This window comes from Vicugna pacos, chromosome 12 (assembly GCF_048564905.1).
Source record: "Vicugna pacos chromosome 12, VicPac4, whole genome shotgun sequence".
NCBI classification, from domain to species: Eukaryota; Metazoa; Chordata; class Mammalia; order Artiodactyla; family Camelidae; genus Vicugna; species Vicugna pacos.
Genome location: NC_132998.1, coordinates 9,119,844 through 9,137,409, shown reverse-complemented (window position 1 = coordinate 9,137,409; position 17,566 = coordinate 9,119,844). Strand labels below are relative to the sequence as shown.

At 48.2% G+C, this 17,566-nt stretch overlaps 1 protein-coding gene across 2 annotated transcripts in view; it reads left to right on the top strand.

The window, feature by feature from the left end:
• The window catches only part of NCKAP1L (NCK associated protein 1 like), a 52,697-nt gene extending 35,244 nt beyond the window's left edge, over positions 1-17,453 (top strand). For both annotated transcript variants that reach the window (XM_072972693.1, XM_015238204.3), the window contains 11 exons: positions 1,089-1,307; positions 2,643-2,773; positions 5,485-5,582; positions 5,712-5,805; positions 5,944-6,026; positions 6,331-6,411; positions 9,758-9,851; positions 10,756-10,872; positions 11,157-11,266; positions 13,074-13,163; positions 16,930-17,453. In XM_072972693.1, coding sequence (XP_072828794.1) covers positions 1,089-1,307; positions 2,643-2,773; positions 5,485-5,582; positions 5,712-5,805; positions 5,944-6,026; positions 6,331-6,411; positions 9,758-9,851; positions 10,756-10,872; positions 11,157-11,266; positions 13,074-13,163; positions 16,930-17,061 — 1,249 coding nt within the window. In that variant the 3' untranslated portion in view covers positions 17,062-17,453. The remainder of the gene's footprint in view (positions 1-1,088; positions 1,308-2,642; positions 2,774-5,484; positions 5,583-5,711; positions 5,806-5,943; positions 6,027-6,330; positions 6,412-9,757; positions 9,852-10,755; positions 10,873-11,156; positions 11,267-13,073; positions 13,164-16,929) is intronic.
• Positions 17,454-17,566: the final 113 nt, after the last annotated feature.

Here is a 17,566-nt window from a genome sequence, read left to right as displayed (position 1 = left end):
GCAGCATGGGCGTGATATTCCGGTTCTCCCTGAATATTTCTAATATTTTCTTTACTGACGTCATTGTTCCTAAATTCCTGACGTTGGCCTGAAGGTTTGGCCTCAGTGAAAACTCTAAGATAGATCAGGCTTGCCTCTGGTCTGTCCCTTCCGCATTACTTTCCCTCAAGTGGTGCCTCCTCTCTTTTCCTTTTCACCAGGGGAGCAGGCCCTCCCGTTCCCTTCCTCTCCCCTGCAATAAATATTTCTCCCAAAACACAAAAACAAACAAAAAACTCCCAAACATTTGTGGCTGTAGGAAGAATCTGATGAACTCATTCATACTGATGTGCAGATGACCGACAAAAGCTTGTCACTGGCAAAGTCTGTTGTTCCTCTTTCTCTTACTCTTTACCTTTTAAGGAAGGTAGCCTTAAGGCAGAGGACTGACTCTAATTGTGAATTCTCAGGTTCCTGGGGAAGGTATTTTGGAAGGAGCTGGGGGTCCAGTGAGGAGGAGTGTTCCTGGTGTGCCCCTGAAGTAATACAGCGTGGCCAGTTATTCTGCCTTCTCTAAGGCTGGCTGTAACTGCCTGCCAGCCAAGTGTGCTCTCTCTCTGCCTGGAATCCCATGGCCACTCCGGATTGCACTGCACTTCTAAGGATTTCTAGGTGTGGTTTTCCATTTCTGACAGTGGTTGGAACTAATTCTTCCCAAGGAGAAAAGACAAATGCTGGCTGTAAGAATGAGCCCACATGTAGAGTTAGATGGCATTTGGGAGCCCAAGTCTTTTACCACCTGACCTAATTTCTCCAGAGGAGGCAGAAGGGCATAGTGATTGAGAGTCAAATGTTGTTAGAGTCAGGTCCCCGCTCTGCCACTTGCCAGCTGTATGGTCTTCACAGATGGCAGGTGGCTTCCTATCTCTGTCCCAGTTTCCTCATCCATAAACTGGGAATAACAATTATACTTACCTTACAGGGTTGCTGTGGGCTTTACACAAGATAATGCATGTAATTAAATAATAGTGCAGCACCTGGAACACAGTGTAAATGTGATAACTGATACTATGTACATTATGATTGTAATTATCGTTTTTGTCCCCCAGAGCCATTGTGTGGCTGGCTGGCTACAATGCCACGACCCAGGAGATCGCAAGGCCTTCCGAGCTGTTGGCAGGAGTCAAAGCATACATCAGTTTCATACAGTCACTGGCGCAGTTTTTGGGTGCAGATGTGTCCAGAGTCATCCGAAATGCTCTCCTGCAGCAGACACAGCCGCTGGACTCGTGTGGGGAACAGACTATCACCACTCTCTACACGAATTGGTCAGTGTTGCTTCTCCTCTTGCCTCACCTCTTGGTTAGCACTTTCCCCTTTATGCAGTGGGACCTCAGGACCAGGCATTTTAGCTCCTCGGGTCATAGACCCCCAAACAGAGGTTTGTTTCCGCTTGAGGACTGGAGCAGTAAGCTGCGGCAAACTCAGGTCCCCTTCTGTCCACCATGATGTTTCTTTGTAACCTTCCATATAATGTCCGTCGACCTACTCTGTAGCAATTTGACATTTTGCCTCTTAATCTCCAGTTCCTAACCTTCCTTTTCTGGGTTCTTACTGCTTTAATTTCTCTCTTCCTTTTTCTGAAGTTCTCTTATTTTTCTTTTCACTCAGCTTCTCCCTTTGAAGACCATTCTGTCTAACACCATCTCTCTGGAGCGCTGTTTCCTCACCTCCCGACATGACCATGTTGAATCTAGTAGATTATTCTTCGTAGGGAAAGGGGGCTTCCTCCCCAAAACTGAAAGAGGCGGAAATCAGCAATAGTTCCTTCGCGATTTTAAAGATGGAAAGGAGGTGGATTCCTATCTCCCTAGGCCACTGGGTGGCGCTCTTCGTCCAGTCTTAGCTCCGCAGGAGCCAGGCTGCGAAGAACCCCCTGAAGAGGGGGAAAGACTGAGACAAGGTTTGCAGTACAAATGCCAACAGGGACAAATTAAAAGGAAAAAAACCCCACGTTTGAGAGCTGGGTTTGACCTCCCTATGGTTAGCTTGTGACTTCTGTAAGACGTAGGCCCAGAGCCAGTGCCTGGGTAAGTGACAGGGGTTGGCCAAGCCCACTGCTGACACTGGCTGGAGGCCTTCTCAGCTTGCCCAGAGGTTAGGAGGGAATATCTGTAGACTGGATGACAAGTGTTCATGGGGCTTCTCTCTGTCTGGGAGGTTTGACTTGAGACCCACTTCCAGGATCCTAGGCCCTGGGTCCAACACTCTCATTGGAGAGGCTGGGGCTAAGTATATTTCAGAGAAGCCCAGTCAGGAGGAGTTTTTTCCGTGTCAGCTTGGGCTTGTCTTACCTGACAGAGAAAGGTCAAGGGCGGGGGGAGCGCAATACTTGGAGTAGAGGGGTTTGGTGGGGGAAGTGCACACCATTACATTTGGCAGCACAGTGAAATTCTCTGTAGGTTAGAGGCCAAGCGGAATCACGTTACTGCCAGTCATTTTTGAGCCAGCAGCTTGGAGTGTTAATTAGGGTGTTGTGCTGTCTTCTTCGAGTCTCTTCTCCCTACCCCAGCCTTTGGTGGAGTCTCGCTTCCTGAGCCCAGTGGTGGTAGGGAGAAGGGGTTGAACACTAATCTTCTGTGCTTTCTTTGCCAACCCTGTAGGTACCTAGAAAGTCTGCTTAGACAGGCGAGCAGTGGGACCATCATCCTCTCCCCAGCCATGCAGGCCTTCGTCAGCCTTCCCAGAGAAGGGGAGCAGAACTTCAGTGCAGAAGAATTCTCTGACATCTCTGGTGAGCCCACAGCCTGGTCTCCCGGTCAGGGAGCTGAGCCTTTTCCTTTAATACAATTACACAGCCTGAGGACCCCATCTAGATTCTTTTACCTTCCCAGAGGCTCTTTCTGTGCTCTCCTCAGCATCTCTGCTAGATTCCACTGTAGGGACAATAAAAAGAAGTTCTAGGTGAGACCCAGCATTGAGGAGTGGCTTGAGAGATGAAGGTGGAGAGGGAGAATTACGGGAGTTAGGAGCTAGGCAGGGGCACTCAAGTCACTGAAAGGATTTATTCTTCAAAGGGTAGTAAATGGTTATTTTCCATTTCCACAAAGAGTAAAGAGTAGGACATAATGAAGGGTAAAGAGTAAATATAAGGAGGACATTCTAATGTTCAGAATTATTGAACAGTGGTCTGGGGTCATCTCCTTCTTTAGGGAAACACTTTAGAGACGTAGCTGGTGCTTGGACTGCTGAAGTTTAATAATGATGATGAGATGGTGGATGACACTTAGTGAGGGCTGGGTTCTAGGTGCTCGCATGTAGTAACTCTTTTAATCCTCCCACAGTCTTGAGATAGATCCTCTTATTACCCCATTTTACAGATGAGGACACGGAGACACAGAGAGGTTAAGGAGCTTGATGAAGGGTGCACATTCATAAATGGTAGGGCAGGGATCTCAACTCAAGAACTCGGGTGCTTAATCACTATGTCACGCTGCTTCCCCGTGTATAGAAGTGCTTTTGTGTCTTAAGGCAGGAGGGTAAGGAATGTGTAGTGAATGAGCTGGGAAGTTGTTCTCTTTTTAAAGAGGGCTTGAAGCCATGAAGATCCTTTTAAATAGATTTGTTTTACTGACTGTCTGATTCATGACTATCCCACTGCCTCCTCCTTCCTCTCACCTCCCTTTAAATCATGGATCCTGCATGGCATCTGAGACAGGTAGGAGATGTTTCAGTGACCCTGCCCTCTCCGTTCTTCCCCTTCCTTCGGGGGTGTTATGAAAGTCAGAGTACACAGCTCTGTTTTCCAGCTCTACCTTCTTCCTCCCCTCATACTGACTCTGTCAGTAAGCTGACCCTACTCTTTACCTGCTGCAGGCTTCAGGTGTCCCTTTCTCATCAACTCCACCCACAGACTGTAGGCAGCATCTAAAATCAGCTTTAGGTCTTGCTGACAACTGACAAGCAGCAGGAGGTAATGCTGATTCCCCCTTCTCCCACCACCACCCCAATTTCCCTGGGTTACCATGGTGATGGGCCAATGCTGCTGCAAAAATAGATGGATGGAAAGAGAAGGATGCCCTAGGGTTACTAGCCTAGAGTAGAGAAGACTAGAGTAAGGAAGGTTGGCAGATCCAAACTGGTAGATGAGTGTGTCTTCTCTCCAGAGAAGGCAGTACAGTCCCTCACTCTGTCAGCTGTTTTAGCAGGGTCTAAGTTGACCAGCTGGGAAATCCTTTCCTGGTTCTCAGCTCAGTTGTTCTTATTGTAAATAGGTGACTCTAAAAATATCTAGTATTTACTCCACATGAGGCTCTGTGTTGGCTGCCGTGACCGGTTCCACTTCCCCTGTCAGTGGTGAGGTGGAGATGAACTGGTCCTGCCTTTAAACACTGGAGTGTGGAGCCTTGATTTCCTTTTCCCTTCATCTCTTATTAACCATGTTAAACGCACCTTTCCTATACTGGCCTCTTGTTACTTCTGGTCTTTATGGTTTGCCCTGCTGGGACAGCCCAGAGCCAAAGATCATAGCTGGAGCTCTTCTCTGTCTGAATTTGTCACTGGTGTTTCTCACATGGGATTTCCCCAGCCAGGTTTTATTTAATTCACAAAGGGCCAGAAGCAGGCTGGGTAGGGAGGGATAAGGAAGTGGGCAGACTGGAGAGAAGAAGGCTTTAGAGCAGAAAACAGCTGGGACTCTGGGGATGTGTGTTGCTTATGAAAGAAGAAAAGGTAGCTCAAAGAGAGGAAAACTTCAACTGTGAGGCATTAAATAAGGGAAATGGAGGGAGGAACATGGAAAAAGCCAGACCTCAGGTCAGGAGCTAGTTGTGGCATCTGCTGGGATGCAGTAAGGGGCAGTAAAGCATTGCACAAGCCAGGTTCTTGGTACCAGTCCTTGGCTTGGCTAAGTGACTTGGATAAGCACTTAATCCCCCATGTGTGTAACGAGGGTGATGTGCCACATATCTCAGAGGACCGTTAATAATGATCATAATAATTCCTCATTCATACACATATGTTTATAGTTTTCTAAGGTTTTATAATATAGCATCTTACTTGCTCTCATATCAACTCTGTGAGGTATTCAGGGCAGATACTAATTTCTTCATTTTACAGAGGAGTAAACTGAGGCTGAGAGAGGGTCAGTGACTTATTTAAGGTCTTACATCAGATAAAGCTAGTGCAGCTAGTGCAGCCGCCGTAAAGCCCAGGTGCCACGTAAAGGGACTTGGGAAAGGGCAGATTCTAATAATGTTAAGTAGATGGTTATCATCTGTGGTATGTCTTGGGGTGAGTAGCAGTGGGGAGAGGGTAAACTGTCCCGCAGGCAGGCCAGATACCTATCGCCTCAATGCGGGATTTCAGGCCGCTTTTGCTTCCTGACTTCCCACTTTCCCGTCCTTGATGAGAAACGTGCGAAATGTTGAGGTTGCCCTATAGCTATCGCGCAGATGCGCCGGTGCCCTCCGAGTCCCACCTGGCACTGCTGTGACTCTATTCCAGAGATGCGGGCCTTGGCTGAACTTTTGGGCCCCTACGGCATGAAGTTCCTGAGTGAAAACCTGATGTGGCATGTGACCTCTCAGATTGTGGAGCTGAAGGTACTGTGGGAAGCAAGGCCCCAGGAAGAAGGTCCAGCCTCAGGGGAAGAGGAGAGGAGTGGGAGGCTGGGGGGCAGAGGTACCGTGGGTCTCATCTTCCTGCTGAATGGCCCTGTGTCCCGGCTGCAGAAGCTGGTGGTGGAAAACATGGATATACTTGTTCAGATCAGATCCAACTTCAGCAATGCGGACTTGATGGCTTCTCTGCTGCCCCAGCTGATGGGTGAGCACCTCCCCTAAAGGGAGGAGGAACTGTGGGAAAAGCATTGCAGATGACAGGGGTTTTCGGAGATCTGGGGGCTGGGCTGGGTTTGAAGTTGCAAAAGCATCGCTATTCTCTAACACTCTTCTTTCTCCTCAGGGGCTGAAAATGTGCTGAAGCGCATGACCATCATTGGAGTTATCCTCACTTTCAGGGCCATGGCCCAGGAGGGACTTCGGGAGGTGATGTAGGGGAGAGGGGGATGCCACAGAATAAACAGACACCTCCCAGGGTAGGGCTTGTGTGAGAAGTTGTGGAAAGGGTTTGTGAGCACTGAGGAGAAAGGAATGTAATTAGCTAGAGGTCCTGGAAGAGCTCTGGAGATTCATGAGCTGAGAAGACCTCCGGGCCTGAGGAGAAGGGTAGCACAGGAAGCTGGCTACGTTCTCTTCTAAGCTGAGGCCCTTTTTTTGTTTTTTGTGTCCACCCATGTTTGAAGGCACTGGCTACTGTCCTGGGGACCCATTTATCCTCTCTTTCCTCCAGGTTTTCTCCTCCCACTGCCCATTTCTTATGAGTCCCATCGAATGCCTGAAGGAGTTTGTCACTCCAGACACAGATATCAAGGTATGGGCGAGTGCAGAGTGGAATCCAATTAGGAGATTTTTGTTGTTGAAAAAGGATGGAGCTAGGCTTTTGTAAGGGAGAGAGGGCTCTGAGGAATACTGCAGGGAGAAGAGCCAGGATTTGAGTAGAAACATACTAGGGGAGATCTTGTGCAGGGAGGGGCATCGGTCAGACGTATTCTTGGAGAGGGGGCAGAGTGGGGAGACCCCAGGGAATGGAGAGAAGTGGGAGCCTGGGAGACCATGTTGGGGCTGGGAAACATTATTGGAGGAAGAAAAGTAAGGTCTAGAATAGTATCTGTAGGTTTTCTCCTAAGATGTGTAAATGAGATGCTGAATTATGTGCAGACAAGTCCCTTCTTTAGTCAGGGGGCTAGGTCCTTTTTGTAAAATTTTTTCATTCCATTCTCACCCACCCTGCCTGCCCTTAAGAGTTTTCCTTTCTTTTTCTGGCCTTTACTTCCTTCCTCCTAGTTTTGAAACTTTCTGGTTCCTCTATGTCTTTGTCATTTGCGTCAGGCCCCATTTCCTATAGAGTTGGAGAAAGGAAGAGGGGCGTCTGTAGGCACCCCAAGTTAAACATCCTCCCTCCCCTCCTGCACCTTGTGTCAGCTTGCCTTTTGAATCGCCTGGAACAGACGAGTATGTTTTGCAGGAAATACAGCTGAAGGCTGGGAACAAAGGCCTTCAAATCCATAGGGCAGGGTACTTCTCTTATAATTGATTACTTTCATGGAGGGAGGTCTGTGAGAAGAGGAAACTGGTTAATAGGAAGCATTAAAGTTCGATGTTAAGAAAATAAAAAACTTCCTTACTTTGAGGTCAAAGGAGTTACGACATTTTCCCCTCTGTCTGCAATCAGGTGAGGGTCAAGTGGGCACGGGCCATGAGGGGGCGCTGTTTCACAGGGATGGCCGCCCCGTTAGACTGGTCTGGGACTTTACTGTGAGCCTGGGTTTCTGGCAGCTGTTGACGCTGGGGCTGGATGCTCCAGCACGTCAGGAGCATGTCTAGCTGATATCTCATCGGCAGCTCTGGGCTGTAGGCTCTGCCTGCTTGTGAAAATAAGCAGGTGGGGTGGAGAGGGGGATGACCTGTCCACTAGAGATTCTGTTACTGCCTCAGAGGGGTGAGAAGATTAGGGAAAGAGAAAAGAAGGCTTCCTTCAGTCATACCTCTCTTCCTCCAGAAAACCACAGGTCGTGGACCAGATCCCTGATTTCCTAGGTCCTAACCAGGGTTAATTAGTTAGTAGGGAATTTAAATAAAGGGCAGAGCAGAATGTGGCTAAGGTTTGTCTTCTGTGTCCGGTACCACAGGCAAAGTGTGTTTACTGTTACATCTGTGGGGTTCTTTGTATAAGGTATTCCACTTAGTTGTCAACAGTTGAAACACTTCTCCTGTTCTCTAGAACATATTAAAGTCTTTTTTTTTTTAACCTCAAAAGGGGCCTAAATACTTGGTATGGGTTTGGGGCTACATCTTGGGAACCTGATTCTGGGTACAATGAGAGATTCAGGAATCAATAAATATTAATGGAATGCCTTCGATGTGCTTCGCATTGTGTTAAAGCCTAGAGAGGAGAAAAAGAAATGCAAAATGCCTGGCTTTGAGAGAAAGGAAGCAGAGCGAGAGGAGTAATGTTTATTAGTCTCTTAGTGACTCCGTGAGTCGCTAGGTGGATGCTTTGCACACATGGTCTGCTTTAATCTTCACAGCAACTCTGTGAGGTAGGTAGTATTATCCCAGTTTTATAGATGAGAAAGCAGAGGCTCAAAGAGGCTAAGAAACTTTTAGCCAAGGTCACACATTTAGTAAGTGGTGGTGCTATGATTTCAACCCAGATCTTCTCACTCCAAAGACTTTCTCTCCCCTCTCAATGCCATGAGGTTAAACAAAAAAATGTTACCTAGTTGGTGAGATAAGCCATACGTCTCACCTCCAACCTGAAAAGATAACGGGTGGTGCCAGGTGCTGTGTGTGGTCAGTGCTAAGTAAGTGGTACCAGTTTAAGAGGGGAGAGATGAGCTTGGGAATTTGAATTAGGCCTCAGGGTGGGTGTCACTTAGATATAAGTAGAGGAGAGGTGAATAGGAAAAACTCCAGTCTTTTTTCCTTCCTATGTAGGGAAAACTCCAGTTCTTCCCCACTGTGTGTTTCTCTCCTGTGAGTCTCCTTTACTTTCACCCAGAACACTTCATGTCTGACACTTCTGGTCACCAAATGTGTGGAGGTTTTTCCCTACACCGATTCTCTGTGACACCAGCTGGGTTTCCTACAGTTTAACTCAATTCTGACACTGTCTACCTGGAGATAGTATCAGATCACACAGGTTAAGGGCTCAGTCCCACAAGCCTGCCCCCCCCCCCCCTCAGAAGCCAGTTGCAAGCCTGGGTTGTCACCTGTGCTTCTGACCAACCAGCTATAGAGCAGAGGTTCCGATATCCCCCTCCTTGGGTTCCATTAATTTGCTAGAGCGGCTCACAGAACTCAGGGAAACACATCTACCAGTTTAGTAAAGGATATGATAAAGGATGCAGATGAACAGCCAGATGGAGAGATACATAGGGCGAGGTCTGGGAGGGCCCTGATGGTGGAGCTTCTGTCCCTGTGGAGTTGGGGTATGTCATCCTCCCAGTATGTGGATGTGTTCCCCACTTGGAAGGTCTCTGAACCCTGTCCTATTGGGACTTTATGGAGGCCTCCTCAAGTAGGCATGAGCTATTATTAACTCCATTTCCAGGCCCTCTTCCCTCTCTGAAGAAGTGAGGGGTCGGGCTGACAAGTTCCCAGCCTCTAACCAAGGCTTGGTCTTTCTGGTGACCAGGAGCCATCCAGGAGCCCACCCAGAGTTGCCTCATATGAACAAAAAATGCTTCTAGTGTTTTTATCACTTAGGAAGTTATAAGAGTTTTAGGAGCCCTGTGTCAGGAACCAGGGCAGGGACCAATATATATATATGTATTTTCTATTATCTCTCAAGAAGAAAGGACACGCTAGAAGAGGGAAGCACATGAACGGAAGTGTGGAAGTAAGAATGTAAGTTGTAGTTTGGAGACAGTGAATAAATGATCCTGGCTGTGTTGAGTGTAGGAAGCATTTAGGGATGTAAGGTTGAGAAAGTAAATTTGCACTGTGGAGTATGTGAATGCCACGCTAAAGTGCTAAAGCTTTTGGGGTTTTTTTTCCCCTGTAGGTTAGGGAAATCTATGAAAGGAATACTAGAAAAGATGGTGGTACACCAAAAGTTTGGAATCTGTGATCCAGGACTCTTGACCACCTGTAACTTCTGCTTAGTACTTCTCTCCTAGGAACCCTCTCCAGAATGTTGTTTTCTTCTCTACCAGGTGACCCTGAGTGTCTTTGAGCTGGCATCTGCTGCAGGGGTGGGCTGTGACATTGACCCAGCTCTGGTGGCCGCCATTGCCAATCTGAAGACTGGTAAGATTGGGGAAGGAGGTGACGGAGGGCTTGGGCCCTATTCTGGGTAGAATTGTCAATGTCAATGTCAGAGAAGCCTTTTTTTGGGGATTGTGAATTCAGAGGATATAAACTGGGAGCTAAGAAAAGACTTAAAACGCAGTCCCTAATCCCCAGAAAATACTTCCACAGGCAATTTAGATGTCTAGTCAGGTTCCAACCAGTTGATCTGTCAATCAGGTACAAAGTATTAAGTGAGAGTCTGATACTCGGCAAGTGCTCAAAGGAACCTGCAGTCTGGCTGGGGAAAGAAGATGAATGCAAATGAAACAGTGAGTGAAGAGCACACAGTAGACATGACTTCACGCCAAGTTGTGTGGCATAGCATCCAAGTTCCCCAGAATGATCTTGTGCTCTCCCCACCCCTATAATCACCTTGACACCGTTCACTTCTTCCCCCGGTCCCACACTTGTCTCTTGCATTTCCATTACACATCTCCTCTGATTAGCACATTCATACTCGTACACACTCAGAATAGGGTGGAACCAAGGGGCTGGTATCAAGCCCTTTCAAAAATGCCAGTCTTGCTCTAACTCTTCTGAATTCTTGGCTTTGGTGAGACTCTTGCCTCTCCTTGCTGCCTCTCCACCCCATCGGGCAGCTGACAGAGTGTCCTCAGACTGCATGTCAGCAGAGCCCCTCGCCAGGAGCTCTGCTCCGTCACCAGGGGACGCCTCCAGCGCTCAGGGCCCTGTGTAAGTGGAGGCTGGCCATGTCCCCTGCAGTGGTAACAACTTGCCCCTAGTGCTCTGTGAAGTGTTTCCATAGATGTTCCCTCGTGTGATCCTCCCAGGCATTCTGTGAAGCATGGCCCCAGAGAAGAAAACTCGTGTTGCTGACCTTACTCTCTTTCCCACTTTCCAGATTCGTCATCCTCTGAGGAAGAATATAAGGTGGCCTGCCTGCTCTTGATCTTTCTCGCCGTTTCCCTGCCCCTCCTTGCCACAGACCCTTCCTCCTTCTATAGCATTGAGAAGGATGGTAAGTAAGGAGGAGGTTTGAGGGACCAATGCAATTTAGGTAAGTGTCCCGGGGTAGGGAGATGGGACAGACATTTTTCTGGAAAATACAGACCTCTGATTCAGGTGTAGAGTGCTGTTTCAAAGAGCACTTGAGAATGAATTATCCATAAAATTCAATTCCAGTGAAATTTCATAGGATTAGTCTTGTCCTAATTCCCAAATGCCTGCCAGTCCCTGCTGGGGTCACCTGGGGGTGGCTCACTTTCCTTGTCTTTCTCTCCCCCTCTGTCAATAATAACCCAGGTTACAGCAACAATATTCACTGCTTGACCAAAGCCATCATCCAGGTGTCTGCTGCCCTCTTCACGGTCTACAACAAGAACATTGAAACTCACCTCAAGGAATTTCTAGTGGTGAGTGGGTCTCGGTTATAAGGAATGGAAGACTGCAAAGTCTGGTGGGAGTTGGTTTGACTTAAATCCATAGACAGTTATTATTGAGCAGGCCTGGGAGTCTAAGCTCCTGTCCTATGTGTTTAGTAAGTAGTGAGAGGCCACTTTGTGAAAGGCAGAGCTTCTTCTGAATTCCCTAACAGCTGGCACTTCAGCCTCTGCCCAAATACTTAGGATGAGCACTGGGCCAAGAGTCAGTAAATCTAAGTTCTAGTTCTGGATCTGCCACCAAGAAGTTGTGTGATCTCTGAAGGGCCAAACTTCTGGGGCCTCAGTTTTCCCATTTATTAAATGGATTAAAATGAATCCATGGTTCACTACCTTGGTGTGTCTTAGAACACCCCAAGGAGCTTGTTAAAACACAGATTCCTGATCCTTACACTAGACCTATGAATTAGAATATCCTAGGGTGAGTCCAGGCCTCTGTTTTTTAATAAGGTCTCCAGGAGACCTCATGTACAACGAAGTTGGAGAGACACTGAGTTTTATAACCCTTCCCCAGTCTAATGCTGATAAAAAGGTAAACTTTTTTCAAATTCTCAAACTTCATTGTAAGTCAGAGAATTTCTGATTCAGCAAATTAGAGGTGGGGCTAGAAGATTTGCATTTCTGACAAGTTCCGGGGTAATGCTGGTGCTGCTCATCCTGGGATCTCACTTTGAGAACGACTGGTCTAGATCTCTAGAGACTGGAATGTACACCCAGGCAGCCGATTCTACTGTAGGTTGTGTCCAATTTGTTGGAAAAAAATTTTTTTCTGGCCGAAGTTGGACTCCCTGTAACTATCACCATTGATCTGAGTTTTGCCTCTGGAAAAACAGAATAAGTAATCTCTTTCTGTTGTTGAAAGAGGCCCCCAAGTCTTCCACTCTAAATCCTCCGTGGAGGAATCCTATCCATACACTTCTGTTACATGGTCCATTACCCAGTGCCTGCTTGAGCATTCTCAGCAACAGGGAGATTATTCCTTTTTAAAGCATGGTCCCGATTTAAAAACTAGGACCTCATCTGTCTCCTTTTGGGAGGAGACACAGTAGATCATATTCTCTAGGGAGTCATACTTTTATCCTGAGAAGTACATGTCAGAGCTTGGAAGCTTAGTGAGAGGGTCTCTGTTTAAACTGGGACAGCAGGCCAGACCGAATGGGCTCTGAGCATCTTAGATATAAAGAGGATTCACACCAGGTCTCTAAAATGGGTGAGAAGGGACTCCTTCCCCACCCTCTGCTTTCCCCTTCTACCCTCTTTGCTAAATGCAGGTAACCTGGGCCTGGGATACCATTAATCACCTTTCTTCCTCCCTCTTTGATCTGTTGGGGACCTGGAAGTGAACTGAGAGGACAGCCATCTGGGAGCTGGCAGGAGGAGAATACCAAGAGCACTGTCTGAATCAGAGGCCCAGCTCTGCCTCTGGTCGGGTGGGGAGTCAGCTGTGAACAGCCTGATGACAGTGGTGTCTGGGAGCTGCCTAGGAAAAGACATTAATCTCCCGGCATATACAGTATTACCTACCTTTGTTTCAAGTTCTTTCTTTGTCCCTTGCAACCTCTCCTCCATCCCGCCAACCTCCTGTTGTCTGCACTGGCTGTTTTAGAAGCAGTGTGCATCTCTGAAACGTAGCAGATTTGCCACTTTTCCACCCTGAGCCTCCAGGAACATCCCAGCACTTCTTAACTCTCCTCCTTGATCTTTTAACTTCCTGTAGCCCGAGGCTGTCCTACTCTGACCTCCATAAAAATCTGCTTCCTTACGAATTCTTCCCCTACAGGTGGCTTCTGTTAGCCTCCTACAGCTGGGCCAGGAGACTGACAAGCTTAAAACCAGAAATCGGGAATCCATTTCTCTGCTCATGCGCTTGGTATGTATCTGGTGTAAGCTGGTCTTAGAGGAAGGGCCAGAGGGAGACTCGTCTTTAGGGTCTTCGGGTCCCAGCCATTGTAATCACCCAAGAGCACTAACTAAGAGCTTAGTTCTGCCTGAAGCGGTCTAGTCCTCACATTCTGGCTAGCATTCTGGCCTTGTCCTGTAACCCCAAGGAAGAGTCTCTGAGGACTTTTCCGCAGGACAGGGTCTCCCTGGCCCCTTCCCCTGCAGTGTTCCAGAGCCTGATCTGGTGGGGCAGCCAAGTCCCTCAGGCATAACTGCCTGCCTAGTACATGCTTGGTTTTACACGACCACTCCCCAGCGCTGTGTTTCTTGTCCTTCTGCCGTGGATCAGGCAGCTCCTGCTTTCTCTTCTGTCTTCCCAAGCTGTGGGCTTTCCCCTGCTTTGGCAGAAAGTTCTGGGGACTCTGACTCAGTGAACTTTGAAAAGAATCTCTTCCTTGTGACCTTGTGTCCCTCTTCAACACACTTTTGCTCTAAAGTTTGATTCCCCAGGTTAGTACTGCACTTAGATGCGGACAGGAGGGGCACCCGCCCTGGGCCCTGGGCTTAAGCGGCCCTCTGACCTCCTGGGAGAGGACATGCCCACCCCGAGCCTGAGCCCCACCTCCACGCCCACACGGAAGGTCTCTGGTCTCTCAGAGTTCTCTGCTGAGCAGCTCCAGCGCACTTGGAGAGCTTGTGCTGAGCCTCCCCAAGTCCGTCCTGCTGAGGCAGACTGCTGCTGGCAGATACACCTCGAGAGCCCACGGAGTGTACGGCTGGAGTTTGGATGTGCAGACAGGAAGTTTATGTGTGTGTACAAATCCCCCAAACTGGGGGTGGGAGGAGAAGGGGGGCCAGGCTGGAGGCTGCCTCCCTCTCTCCACCCTTTTCTGGTGCAGAACTCTGAGGAGTCTAAGAATTCTTAATTCAAACCTGCCTCCCCTGAAATTGTAAAGGTGCACTCAGTCCTCCATATCTGTGGGTTCTACAGTCATGAATTCAACCAACCGTGGATTGAAAATGTTAAAAAAAAAAAAGTCCAGAAAGTTCCAAAAAGCAAAACTTCAATTTGGCCACACCAACAACTATTTACATAGCATTTACATTGTATTTACAACTGTTTATACAGCATTTACATTGTACTAGTTATTATAAGTTATCTAGAGATGATTTACAGTGTATAGGAGGATGTTGTAGGTTATATGCAAATACTATGCCATTTTTTGGAATGAACTTGGGGATCCACGGATTTTGGTATCTGTGGAGTGGGATGGTCCTGGAACCAATCCCCTACCAGTCCCTCATGAATACCGAGGGACAACTATTTTTTCGAAGGTTGAAAGAAAGAATGTAATAGTTTATCTGATTTATTTAGTCATACGGTATGTGGGCTTCCATTTGTGCTCTTGGCCAGGCCTGAGACTCCCTCTGGGTTTCTTTCTTTAAATACACAGACACCAAGTGGTATCTGTGTCTCAGTTTCTCCAGCTAGAAAAAGGCGTAGGTTGTGCTGATTAAGGTTTATGATGAGAAGAGAAAAGCATGGACATGAAAGTGTGTGTGTGTGTGTGTGTGTGTGTGTGTGTGTGTCTGTCTGTCTGTCTGTATAGGGTGTGGCAAGGGCAGAGGGAAGGCAAATGTAGTGTGCTAGATAGAGCGCGGACTTCAGAGCAGCACGACCTAGGGCAAGTTAATTAACCTTTCTGAGACTGATTCTTTAGCCATGAAAGTGGGCAATTATCCTATGACAGAGTGGTGAGGATTCACGAGCTAGTGTATATGAAAGTGCACAGCACATACTAGATGCTAAACAAATGTTAGTTCCCTCTGTCTGCTGCTCACTTTAGTTTCTGGGTGATTTAGGCATGCTTGTTCACTTCTTTGGGCTCACTTCCTCTGACCTTCATAGGGTTGGAGGTGATTCTGTATTACCACTCAGCACTGCCTCCTCCCTCTGCTTTGCGTGCCCACCTCCTCCCCCAACCCGTCCCCAAAGTGTGGGAAGGTGTCTGCGCCTTGTGGCATCACAGTGAGGCATGCAGGGTGGCTGGAACAGAGCTAGGGCCGAGGCACTTTCTGAAGGAGGGAAGAGACAGAGGGACTAGCTGCTGCAAAGCAATTTAAATGCAAATGTTTCCACGGAGAAATTGGAAATGACTGAAGGGAAGGAGCTGTATTCTGAGTTAAGAGGCTACTCATGTGGCCCCAGATCCTGGCCAGGCACCTCTCTCCCTGGGGTCTTTCTGTCTTGGCTGTCAAGTGTCGGCAGTGCCCACCCCCACTACTGCTAGACTGCTCCTGGTGTGAGTTTCACTGGGGAAGGAGTGACTGTCTCCGAGAACCATGGAGCCTAGTTGTCAGAACCAGATCAGATGCTGGCAGTTAGTGCAGTCCTTACAACTCCTCAGTGAGGAAACTGAGCAGAGGGAGGGAAAGATGACCTCCAGGTCTCCCCCAAAATATATTGGCAGATTTAGGACTAGAACCCATTTCTTGGCCTTCACTCTAGGGCTATTTCCATTGTGAATTTTCTCCAGTTAGGAGCCCTGGGGTTTTCTGTGCTTAATAGAGCAAAGATTAGAAAATTTTGGACCTGTGGATCCTTCTTAAAGCCATCACTCATTTGTCTGTACCCAAGGGTCATAGCCTGGAAAAGAGATCTTATCTCTCCCCTAGCTTCAGGTTTAAAAGCCTCACCTAGCAAGAAATTCATCCAACCTGAGATCAGAGCTGCGGTGTTACGGGCAGATTTCCTTTCCTTCAGCCTGTGTTGTCTGCTCTTCTGAGGCTGTTGTGTATATTGTGTGTAGGTTTGAGAAAAGCAGTATCTTACAAATTCTAAAACCTGAAAGGACTTCAGAGAGAGAAACACATTAAGAGTGCAGGTGGCAGATTCTGTTCCCTGAGTGAATTTTTAGGACTTGAATCACCAGACACATTGGGAAGGCCCGTCTGGGTGAGCTGCCAGAGCATGTGGGACACTTCTCTCCAGGGTGTGTTTCTTAGGCCCACGCCTCTTGGACGAGGAGAGTAAGGAAGGAAGCACACCCTGCCCCTTCCTTAGGGAAGGGGACCCTCCAGCCCAGGGCTAGGCTGCGCTGTTCCTCGCTGCTCCCCGCCCCCCTCAGTCTTACCCAAGCATCTTGATCTATCTTTCTGCTTGGCGTGGGGGCTGCTGGGATAACCACTGCACACAGGCTTCTAATTAAACTAATTAATCATGCCTGCTCCTTTGTGCAGCATCCTTACTGTTCCCCAAGCACTGTGCTAAGGGAGGGAGGAGACTGAGGCCCAGCACAAGAGGACCCATGTGGATTCCAGGCCCGTCTTTCTTGGCCTGCAGTGGTGATTGTTCCCTTCTCTGCAAAGCTTTGTCGTTAGCACTTTCATCCATCCTTACCTGCATCTGTGCCGCCCACCCACATATGATTTAACATCCAGAGTGGGAGAGAACGGGAGTTTTTCTGCCACTGGAGAAATGATTCTTTCCAGTCTTCTGCTTCTGAGCCCTTCGTATAAGCCTGAGGAGGGCACAGGGGTCATTACAGTGGAGCTGAAGAGGCCATATTGCTTTCCTAGAGTTAAACGAAGTGAGGGAGGGAGCAGTGTGGCCTTGCAAGGGGGAGAGTGACTTGGAACTCTGCTTGCTTGTGACTCTAAGGCCTGAGAGGGCCCAGGGAACTGAGTGAAGAGGAACAGCATCAGAGGTCTGCCCTCCCTCGCCTTCTCATCTCTCTTGGTCCCTTCTCTTCTAGGTGGTGGAGGAGTCCTCCTTCCTGACCCTGGACATGCTGGAGTCCTGTTTCCCTTACGTCCTGCTTCGAAATGCCTACCGGGAGGTGTCCCGGGCCTTCCACCTGAACCGAGTGCCAGCCAGTACCCACTGAAGGACCCTTCGGACCTACCTAAACCCATGCCATCCTGGAAGCTGTGGCCACTTTCTCAAGGGGTGGGAATGGGGTGGGGTCTCTAGGGAGAGGATCAGCCAGAGCTGGTGAAGGGGGATGTGAAGGGGCGGCCCAGGGCTGAGAAATCATAGAGAAGTGGGGCTGGCTGGGGGGACGGAGGACTTTTTTATGAAATAAAGTTAGGGGATTGGGGCCACATGTGTGAATTTTTACAATGAAAGAAATGTAACATACAAGTATGTTTTCTGTCTTCTGGGGACTGGAGCTTGAGCTCTGACTGGCACGGGTCTCTCCGACCTTCATCACTATTCCAGGATATGCTGGCGGGCAGAGATGATCAATCATCATATTAAACCATAATGAGCTTATAATCCTCCCGCTGAAGCTGCTATTGTCTCTTGCACATTCATTAGGACGATTATCTCCTCTCTTCTTTTTCCAGATGTGTTCAGCAAACATTCAGCCTGCTCCTACTGCAAAGGAA